At 28.9% G+C, this 12,247-nt stretch overlaps 1 protein-coding gene across 4 annotated transcripts in view; it reads right to left on the bottom strand.

The window, feature by feature from the left end:
- Positions 1-12,247, bottom strand: part of Gli (carboxyl ester lipase-like protein Gli) — a 120,407-nt gene that overhangs the window by 84,530 nt on the left and 23,630 nt on the right. For all 4 annotated transcript variants that reach the window (XR_012757446.1, XM_075373692.1, XM_075373701.1 and 1 more), the window contains exons 3-5: positions 9,854-10,000; positions 6,541-6,694; positions 1,467-1,678 (exon numbers count right to left, since the gene is read on the bottom strand). Coding sequence is in view for 3 of the 4 variants with exons in the window: in XM_075373692.1 (XP_075229807.1) it covers positions 1,467-1,678; positions 6,541-6,694; positions 9,854-10,000 (513 nt within the window). In the remaining variant the exon portion in view is untranslated. The remainder of the gene's footprint in view (positions 1-1,466; positions 1,679-6,540; positions 6,695-9,853; positions 10,001-12,247) is intronic.

Genomic DNA, 12,247 nt, shown 5'->3' with positions numbered 1-12,247 from the left:
GAAAACAACAATTAATCGTTTTGTTAAAAAACTATGAACAACAAAATGTTTTTAATGCTGATGAAACCAGACTATTTTATAAATGTTTTCCAGATTGTACTCTAGCTTCTAAAAATGAAAAATGCCACGGTAGAAAGAACAATAAAGAGAGAATTACCTTGTTACTTACTGCTAACGCGATGGGTACAGAAAAATGTAAACTTTTTTATTGAAAAATCTGCTAAACCTAGCTGTTTCAATAACATTAAATCTCTTCCAGTTACTTACGCTGCAAACAAAAAAGTGCAGATGACAGCTGAATTATTTTTAGCACAGTTAATTAATCTAAACAAAAATATGGCGAAACAGAAATTAAAAATTTTGTTATTTATGAATAACTGTACAGCACATAATGATATTCCACCACTGAAGAACATTGTAGTAAAATTTATGCCTGCCAACACATCAAAACTCCAACCCCTTGATCAAGCAGTTATAAAAAATTTTAAAACTCTCTACAGAAAAGAATTGTGCATGAAATTATAGCAGGTATTGAAGATGGCAGGAAAACGTGTATAACTGTTACAGGCTGTACATTTCGCTGACAAAGCATGGTTGAATGTCTGCTCAGAAACAATTGTTAATTGGTTCAAAACTTGTGAATTTAAATCCAGAAAAAAATCAAGATGAATTTGTAGACCTTTTCTCAATTTCAGAAGTGGGGTGTAATTTATAAAAACTTTAAATTAATATGGACAAAATTTCATTTGACTTGTTCGCACATTTTGATGATGATATTACATTTAGTGCTACTCCAACCGATGATGATATCATCGTGCCTGTGACACATTCAACCATTGATAAGGATTCCGATGAAGAAGACGAAATGGAACAAGTAGAAATTACAATTACGGCAAAAGACGTGAAATCAACAATAAATAGCCTTCAAAAATTCTCCCAAAATTCAAGCGAAGTAGAAGATGGTGTATTTACTGGATCAGTGAAGATTGAAGAATCTTCACTAATGCCTGAAGAAAAAACCAAAATATGCTAGAAGAAAACTCAAATAAAAATTACAGACTTTTTTCAAGAAATAATTAAAGGTATTGAACTCCATTTCATTTGTTTTTTAATTTTTACATAACCATATACATTTTGTCTTTTTTAATGTAATTTAGTACTGTAGCATATTATTATAGAATTAATATAAATTTTTATTATAATAAGAAATTTTACTGCACAATTATTGAGTTTCATTATTTTACCTCTCTAAATAGAAAACTCCCTAAATCGAAAAAAAAAATTGGTCCCTTGAGATTCGAATTAGAGAGGTTTGACTGTATTAATAAAAACTTTTTAACATTTTTTACATTTAAATTCATCTATTTAAAATGTTGATCAAGAATACTACCAAATGAGAGCTACCATTTGTAGCAATAGTTATACATAACTAAGCAATAATATCAATTATAATTATTTAAAATAACCTGAGCAATAACACGTCGAACATATTGTCTTGTACGAGGATTGATCATTAGTAATCCTGCAGAAGCAGCACCTGCTCCAGGTCCAAACAGTGTAATCTGATCTCTGTCTCCATTGAAAGACTGAATGTTATCATAGACCCAACGAAGAGCCATAGCTTGATCCAAGATTCCATAATTTCCCGGTGAATTAGCATCTCCTGTGCTGAGAAACCCTACAAAATATACAAGTGAACATTAAATTACAGTGTTTATACTTAAAATATTTTAAAATGAATGTGACTATTCATTAAAACATGAGTTAGCAGTCAGTAATTATTGGCTTCTAACCAATTAGCACTGATTATTTTGACAACATTCCCAAAGCAACACTACAGAAATAAACCAATGTTCTTCAATGTAACTAGTTCTGGATTTAAGAGTAGCATTATTAGTCACTTAATCAACTATTATTTTGTTTGTTTGACTGCTGGTTTTCATTGTAATGGACTACTTTCATTGGTAGAATTTAGATTTCTATTACTGATGTAGTAAATACAACAGACAGAATAGTAACTATTCTGTTTGTTCTTGTTGGTTCATTCCCAGATTTTGTTAATTCAATTAGATTTTTTATAACAATAAATGATTATATTTGATGATAAAATTGTATTGCCATAAAGTAAAACAATGACTTGCTGCTTTTCAGAATAACGTGTCATCACCTGCTCTCTGTCCTGAAATATATAAACTGCAACTGCATTTCCAATTGCCAAAATCATTCTAAAAAATTCTTCAACTCCTATTAATAATCAAACACAATAGTAATATTCAAATACGAGTTTAAATACCTAAACTTATCTGCATTCAAATTCAAATTATTGGAAATTCTTCAAACTCTTGGTATTCTGTCATTAAAGTTTAGACAAATGTTTAAAATTCTGGAGTTACAAAAGTCTACTTGAGTTGCAAATGAAAAATGTAATCCACTTTTTAACAAAAACATGTAATATAGCAGAAGGACTGATACAGACTCTTAAAAGATCATTTTAACTAAACCATAATAAAAGCTAAAATAAAAGCAAATAAATAATAATCAATAAATATAACACATGGGATTAATTTACCAATAAAATATGCAGTTACAATTATATTCATACAATTTTCAACAGAACTCAGTAAGAGAGGATGAAGAACTCAAGTCGTTTTATTATTTCCTAGATGAACTGTGTGCTAGTGAAAAAAGTTGAATTTTTGAGCTAAGAGGGCCATTCAAATATAGATTACATAGTTTTATTGATATTAGGTTACTAAATTACCTTATTTTTCTAGTTTCCTTCAACAGAAATACATTTCCTCCACTGGATAGGTAGCTTCCTGATCCCCTCATTAAAAAAAACAAGATGGCTGCCCCAACAACCAATTGTGCACTTAATGCCTAGCTGCAGCATTGTCTTTGAATTAATCCTCTCCTAAAGCTGCTTTCAGTAAGATAAACATATGGAAATTACACAATGAATGTCTGGGCTATACACTGGGTGTTCAAGAGGTGTCCAATGAGTTTTATCAAGTTTATTGCTAGTCTGAGCTGCTGTATGTGGCCTTGTATTATCTTTGAGGAAGAGGATATTGTGAATTGGTTGCCGGCGTCATTTGCTGCAATAAGCAGCCCTGATGTCATCCAGCAACTAGCAGCAGCGTTGCACATTTATCATCCTTCATTTATGCAGGAAATCAATCAAGTCAATCAATCAATTTGTGCAGGAATGTCTTTCTGGACATTTATCTATGCCTCAGCAAGATGTGGAATCCACTTTGCCAATACTTTGCTGCAACTAAGAGTGTCTGACAACATTGTATGCACACCCCCAACTCTTATCCTCATTTCTGATGCAATTTTAGTGATGGTTATGTGGCAGTCACCTTCCACATAGTTCAAACGGTCTCCAAACGGTCTGAATGTTGACATTATTGATGCTGATCCATAAACGATGTTTATGACTTTCTTCTTCAATCATGACTACTTCAACATTTTTTGGCACAATTAAACATTTGAGTTTTTGTCATGGTAGCATCTCCAAACTGTTCCAGGAGCAGAGTCAAAATTTCTTAGATTTTGACACCTTTCTTAACAAGAAATCAGATTATAATTCACTGCACAACAGACAATGGTACCTCTTGCTCAGGCATTTTGCTACTGACATGGGAACATGATCTACGGGTGTGGCTGTCTGGTCACTCCTCTCTACACTAACTAACTACCAACAGCACTCCATTGCACTCACTGCTCTTCTTCAGTCCATGTGACATAATTCTAGTTTATATTTAAATGACCCTCATAGATGAACAGCGGGTGTATTCTTCTTAATGTAGATAAGTTTCCACTAACAATACCCATTTAATTACAATACTTTTGTTGAAAGGATTCTTATTAAATAATATATTATAAAGACAACTAACACAACTGCAACTCTACATGGAAGGTAACTGCGTGGTAAAAGCATGCCATACTATATGAAGGCAGACATTTTTTTACCAGATTTTGGATCATGTGACTACCTGCCAATCTCTTAGTTGTGGTTCATGTAAAATTAATAAATTCTAATATTTTATAAATTTATCCCATTTCAGCTACTACAGGCTGATGACCATTTACAACTACCGATTATCATTTTTTTTTTTTTTTTTTTTGAGGAGAAATGAATTAATAACATGCAAAATTGAAAAAAAAACATAATCATTAAACACTATATAATCAATTAAAATAAATATATTTACATGAATACTGAGGTCTATAAAGAACAAAACTTGAAAGAGATTTAGGAATAAGATATATTTTAAGTATAATCTAAAATTGTTAATTTCAAGTAGCTCATTTTTGCACAATGTAAAACATAAATTCATCAAAATAAGTTACCTACTTTGTTTAATTTTCAAATAACCTTGGAAAAAACATGAAGTTATTGAGGACTGAGAAAAATTTTATCTCAAGAATTTTTAACAATAAACAATTTTGATAAAATTAGACCTCAAAAAATGTTTAAAGATTCATAAAACCAAATGGTCTTAAAACGAAAATAATAACTGAGAGAGAGAGAGAGAGAGAGAGATATTAACCTAATTACTGAACTAGCTTTATTATGGTTGAATAGTGCAGGTTGTATTGGGGTTTGCTGGTGAATATGAAAGTTTACAAGAAAAATCTTTATTATTTATCAAATCAATTTTGAATTTTATTTATTAAATAAGAACCTTCCTGTTTCTTTTTAAATATTCAACTCATTTAAATTTAAATGATAAATATTCGCATATTTAAATAATAAATATTTCTGAAGTTATTCTGCACAAAACAAATCTGTTTTGTTGTTATAACTTGTAATGTTTAATTATGATACTGTTCCCCACCAAGAAATTTTTACATTGTATTACATAAATAAAGAAATGTATTTTTAAATACCTAGACTCTATAGCCTCAAACAACCTATGAAATATCATATTATATTAGGAAGTTTCATTGCATTATTCATAGTGTTATACATGTATTTATTAGTTTTGCTTTTGAAGTCCTATTTTATATACACATATTTAGAAAGAGAGAAAGTATTATCTGCAGTAGAAAATAAGTGATAAAATAAAATTGAACTATGACCAAATCAACAGGTTACTTTCCATCTGGTAAGAGTTAATGAAATACTAAAAATAATTTCATGAGTATTTATAAATAATGCAGACATTCAACAACATTGTAAAAAAAAGTACACAACTGGAGGTAGAAGTCACTGTGGATTTAAGAAACTTTGGCACTTTGCAGCTTGCACAAATAAATACAAATTATGAGAAAAGGAAAAGTAATTTAACAGGTAAGCATAAATCAAAATGTTAGTTTCCCCAGTTCAGGACAGCATTATCAATATTAGAAATATACCCTTTATGCCAATACAGCAATCTGATCAGCCAAACTTAATAGGATTGTATGTGGTCTGAATATTTTCAAACGTTTCGTAAGCTTTTGAAGTCAATGTAAGTGTGACATACAAAATACAGAAGCTTATTTGAAATTATTTTTGATGTATGTATTAATGATAAATTAACTTACTTTCAATAAGATCAATTTTGAAGAAAACTAAGTCAATAAAACAAAATAGATATCCTTTACAGCAACTACATCACTCACATTTCTTTGAAAAAGGAATGAGTTGTCCAATGTGCTACTGTGGTGGTAACACATTTTTCTTGAATAAACATATGCATCTGACTGATGGATCTATAATCAGCAATCCTCATTTACTGATAAAAAAGCTGAATTTCCTGATTTGATAAAAATGAATAAATAAAATTAATTCTAATGTGTATTATACATAATATTGTATATAACACTGTAATTAAAACTTAGACAAAAATTATGAAAGAAATTAGGTTCTTATGCTTTATAAAGGTTGTTAATGTATACATACACTTAAAGCATTCTGATATGGAATCAGTCCAGATAATGTGAATATCTAAATGATTAGAATCCATATGAATGGAATTATATAATATTCAGAAATGCAGGAAGAAAACTGAATGAAAATGTAACGTTGAAAAAAAATGAAACTACTCGTATTGTGGCCACTGTGAGTTAGTTCCCTTTATTTAAATAAATCTTTGAAATGTTTGTCTTAACAAAGTTGACTCATTATACGCCACTAATAATATTTAATAATTGTATTATTTAATTTGAAAGCATACAGACATTATCCATCTAATATACCAATAAAAAATTGTGTAGAAATCTATATTTCTAACATTAAAATAGCTATCACTAACCAATATTGTTTGTATAATATACATTTTTAATGTTGTGCTCACTTTATGGAATTTCAAGATGTAAAAATTATGTTCAAATCTGCCTAAATATGTATATGATTACTGAAGAGTGAAGTTTTTGTTTCTCTAAATAATGAATACTTTAATTCATCAAGGATTTATCGAGGGACTACTTTTTTACATACTGTATTTCATCCTTACTCACTACTCAGGATTTTTTATGGAATTTTAAAAGAATATTTTGGATTTGTAGCAAAAAGCTTACGTAAGAGAAATTGTTACAACTATTTACCCAATGCTCCAAGTCTATAATTGAAGGTTACAACAATCACACCATAAAAGGCAGCCATAACATGTCCTGGAAATAGATTAGATGCACCACTGTAGAAGTCACCACCATGTATATAAAACATGACTGGGAAAGGCTGAGCTAATCCTCCTTTAGTCTAAAATAATAAAAAAATCAAATTAACATAATTAAAAAAAATATTTAAAAAAGTAGCATAAAATGTTATCAAAAGGTATATAAATAGTAATACAATATACAAGAACAATAATACAGGTATAATAATACAAAATTCAGCAAATTTGTTTTTTAAATATTAGTTACAAACTTCTACTCAAAATATAACTTACGTTTTATTATGCTACATGTTGAAAACTTAAAAAACTTTTCCCAAAAAAAAATCTCCTATTGGAAAAAGATTTTTTGGTCATTAGTAGAAACTAATTGTTTATATTTTATGCAAAAAATATTTTAAAGTAACTCAAATTAATTACAAGTAAATTAGTAATTGTAAAGCTGGATAAAGCTATTACAAACAATTTTTTTTTATTAATTCATAACCGAATTAATGAGTTATAAACATTTATAATTGAAATTTTTAAGATCGTGCATAGTATGCAATATAATCAAATAAAACTTATGAAGTATTAGCACATAATTCTCTGAGAGCTTCAAATTATACTCTAAATTAAACATTTATTAAATAACAATTTACTTTCAAAAAAAATGTATCAGAGCTGTTAACTGAATTATATAACAATCTTCTTAAACCAATAAAACATGATAAAGTAAAAATAAAAATTGAAAAAATATTCCCCCAACTCTAATGCAAACAAACCATATGAAAATACTGTACAATAACTAACACTAAGACAAGTTAACTAGTTCAAGTGGGAAAAGTGGTTACCGAGCACCAAAAAAATTGTTGCTCTGTCCAAGTATGACCAAAACTTTACTATACCTATAGAAATCATTACTTTTTTAATGTACCCAAGGAGGAAACAAAATTTATACCTTTATAGGCTGCAAGGGTTAAATGAGAATACTTGACTTTTGTCTTTTCAAATCATATTAGATGACAAAATGCATTCTTAACTGTAAATTCTGAAATATGATTAATGGAATCAAAAACGTTTATACAACCACAAATATCAATAATGTACTTAATGAAATTTAACAGTCTGTGGCCAAATTATAATTCTTTAGTTTACAGCTTTTGTATTGCATTTTTATATTATAAAGGTTAATTCTACCATGAGGAAAATTTCTGTGTCTACAGTTTGGTATGTGTTTAAACTCAAAAATTAACGAGTTAATGAATTAATTAGATATTTAAATACTTAAGAATTAATGATCTATTTTGATGGAAAACTTTAATATTAGAAATATGATCTTCTAAAGATATGACAAGACTATAAATATATTTCAGAAATATGCCTGGATGTAGTCTTTTTTGTTGTTCAAAAACAGTTTTCTGCCATTTTCTCACTTACTTTGTATTCTATAAAAAATTATAATAAATATTATACAATTCAGAACTTTTCACCAAATTTTTTTTAAAGCTTATTTTTTACCATTTTCTACTTACTTCCCTACTAAAAAAAAGCAAATAAAAATTATTTAAAAAAAATTAGTCTATAAAATTTAATAATAATCACAGATAAAAGAATTTTTCAACATCCTGGAGGCTAAGTAGGATTCCACTTCTCTTTTCTAAAATAATCTTAATTTCACTTTTTTTTTCATTGCATTCTATCAATAAAACCATATATAAACATAAATTAAAACTTGCACATTTTTCAACTCCTTGGCCTTAAAATTTTTACATTTTGACGAGAGCTCCAATACATCTTTTAATGATAAATTGTTTATTATTTTTAATTTTATTTTAACAAAATCTTATAATACAAAAATGAAATTCCATGCTATTTTTAACAACATAAGATTTCATATAAAAGTTTTTGCACATTTTGTAAGCTAAAATATTTACTTTCTGAAAAAAGATTTTTTAAATAAAACATTATATATATATAAATATATATATAAAAGAACATGTAATGAGTAACCAATTCATAATCAGAGCCCAGCAAAAACTACTGAAGATAGATTAATGAATATTTGTATACAGGTTCTTTTGGTGTAAGTGCACGCTAAGAAAGGATTATTTGAAGTTCCAAGTTTAAAGGGTTAAAATAAAGTAACAATGGACTTTACTGTTTTTTGAATTTCTCAGCACAAATGAAGATATCAACTTGACTTTTGATGTGTGCAATCTTCATTTGAATGTTAAAACAATTTCTAGATTTTTTGAAATTCTGAGTTTAAAAGGTTAAAATGGATTATGAATTTTTTAAACCTGGCTATTTTTTTTAAATTTCTTGGTAACAAATGAAGATATCAACTTGATTTTTGGTGTGTGTAATTTTCATTTAAATATCTAAAAGCCAAATTTATAAATTTTCAAAATTCATCCTTGAAAGGAATAAAGAAAGGTAAAAATATTTTGAACAATGGTTGCAAATTCTTCTTATTTCTGATTATACTAAATGAGATATTACTCGATTTGGGCTCGCAAATACTCTTCACATAAAAATTTAAAAACCATTTTCAGGGTTTTTGAATTTTTATATTTTACATAAAAAAACATAAGATAGTTTTTTTCATTTTTGCTGTTTTATGCTACTTCCACTGAATCAATCTTTATGATATTTGGTAACATTGTGATGGTAATTTATGTTTGTAATTCTGATTACTGGCTTCACTAGTGAAGCCAGAATGGAAATTTAAACATCAGTTACTGAATCCTGTACTGACACCAAACTGCACTGTCCTGAAGAAATTACAATACACATATTTATAAACCGAACAGGCTTTAATTTTCATTAATCATTATTACTCTCACAAACATGAGTTTAATGAACACAGGGGAATCCAGGATCAGAGCCCCTGACTGGTTAAAGGCAATCCCCCTGACCATGACAGGAAATGCGAAGCTGTGATGGACGTGCTAGTATTCTTATACAGTAATTATCCAAACTGAAACAGTGAAATTAAATAGTACTTTAATTTGTATAAACCTTTCTCAATATCATACGTATTACTTAATAGTGATAGAACTTATTCATTTTTACAGTACATCTGTCATATAAAAAATTAGTGAGACTAGATTAGTTCAGAATGAACATAAACAAAGAAGTGCTTATCTTAACTTGAAATTTAATACATATGATTTTAGTAAAAATAGCAAAAGTTGCAAGAAAAAAATAATTATGAGGAAAAAGAGAACAATCATTTTATCTGTTATGGAATAGTTACTTACGGTTGGAGAGTATATGTTTAAATAAAGACAGTCTTCATCCATGTCACGTACTCCTTTTGTAGCACCTGTAAATTCTGGAGGCTGTGGGCAAGCAGGACCAAAGTCAACTGCTTGAACTAACTGAAATCCTGGATGGGGTCTTGGAGGCTAAAAATTTAATTTCATATAATGTAAAATAACTGTATATATTTAAAAAAATCAATAATTAAGTAAATATTTACTGTAAATAACTTTGAGTGACATACTCTTAATAAAAAGTTTGTTTGTAGCACATTCTCCATAATAAAATGATAATTTCTGTTACAGAAAATGAAATAAAATCCACACGTAATCTTCACAATTACCGCTGTTGATCAGAGAATTACTTTTAATATAAAATACTCTTATTGGTGTTTTAATCTGAAGTATTTACAATGAAATCCATCTAGAATAAAATCACTTACATATTGTTAAGTTAAAAGCATTATTTAATTTTAATAAAATGTTTATTTAATGGGATATGGCCCGTAGCAACAAAATTTATCCCAAAACTTCCCATTTATGAACAAGAGAAAAGCAAGTATGATATTACTAGCACGTTCCAACAAGAAATGCTGGAATATGTTAATAGTAATTCTGAATTAACAAAAATAATAATAACCGGAGATGAATCATGGGTCCAAAGCTATATCCCTAAGAAAAGGCACACTCATCCCACTGGAAAAGTCCCAAGTTCTTCATGGCAAAAGAAAGCCAGACAATCACAACAAAGCAATATGAAAATCATACTGATAGTTTTTTTTTTATTATCAAGGCATCACAAGTATGCTCCTCAAGGACAAACTGTTAATAAAAAGTTTTACAAAATTGTTCTTTGTTAGCTAAGAGATGTTCTTTGAAGTAACAGACTAAAACTTTGGGAAACTGGTGATTGGAAAAGTCATCACTCCAGCCCATGCATCATAATTTATACAGAGATTCTCGGTAAAACATAGGAAGGAATAACTTTGGCAAGCTCCTTATTCATCAGACAAGGCTCCCTGTGATTCTTAGCTCATTCCTAAGCTTAAAGGAAAGAGATTTGAGGACCGAGAAAATATCAAAAGAAATGTGACAAGACTTATGGCACTCACTAAAACTAACTTTGAAAATGCTTCCAACAATGAAAACATGCAAGGATATGTGTCTTACATCAGAGGGGCTCCTACTTGGAATGCGATAAGTCACTGAACTAAACAGAAACAATATTTTTGTTTGTTTGAGCCAAGATTGGATACTTTTTAATCACACCTCATATAACAAAGAATGAGTTAATAGCTCATTCATAAGTAAATATTTACTGTAAATAACTTGTTTGTTGTAAAATTTTTTTTTGTATTATTAGGCTAATAGGTTGTGTTATAAGGTAATAATGAAAACTAAAAAAATTCAATAATTTGTGTACATAAGTATTTAATGCCGCTCTAATTTGTTTCAGGCAACTTGATATGGGCATCTTAACATTAGCATAATTATTTTTAAGGCAGGTGGAAATTGAATCTGAGGTAAGAAGACTAGCATTATTTTTGTTACGTGTGTAACAAAATGTACATAATGAGTTGCAATATGAGAATTTATTTTAGTTTTAAGGTTACAACTTATAATCTTATTAAAAATATTAATGTTAATTTTAGTCAGATTCTATGATTAGAGATTAGTAAGTATTTAAGAGAGAACAGATTTTAAAATGAAATTAGATTTCTAATTTACAAAAAGCTTTTTCTCAGGATTTACAATGACAAAGTCTTCCTTCAGAACTTCTTTATCACCTGCATTTAAATGTAATTCATAATAATTGCATAAATGACATGTAGAGTTCATATTTATATCTGTAGTAGAACAATGGAACACAAAAGTTATATATATTAGACTGAATGGTACTGTATCAAAGACTGAGTTTTTGAAACTGAAAAGGATATCAGCAGATAACATTTTTGTATGGTCTAATCCCATGATCATCACTGAAATTTCAAGAAGCTATGGCAGATGACAGCCTATTTATGGTATTCATACCACTGATGATCACCAGATGGCTGCACGAACTGAAACTCTGAGAAACATATTTTTTATTTAGCACATTAGGGAGAGGACCTCCTTTTCTCACCACTGAAGTCACTCTGTAACCTTACTCAGATGCTGCATTTGGTGAGCTAGGTTTGCTGCATAGCTGTCACAAGGCAAACTGCTTTATGAGGCTTAGTATGACTTAAATCAATGACATCACTCTGATGCAAAGGATCCTCTTCAAGTTAAAATGAAAATCAACAGGAAATAGACAAGTTCAAATCATACAACTGGTTTGATAAGCTGAAATTCTTATAGCAAATCTTACCTGTTAACTACTTCAAAAGAGTTGCAGAAATTCCTGCATCATAA

The sequence above is a fragment of the Lycorma delicatula genome, chromosome 1 (assembly GCF_047948215.1).
Source record: "Lycorma delicatula isolate Av1 chromosome 1, ASM4794821v1, whole genome shotgun sequence".
Classification (NCBI taxonomy): domain Eukaryota; kingdom Metazoa; phylum Arthropoda; class Insecta; order Hemiptera; family Fulgoridae; genus Lycorma; species Lycorma delicatula.
This window is presented reverse-complemented; position numbering and strand designations above follow the sequence as displayed.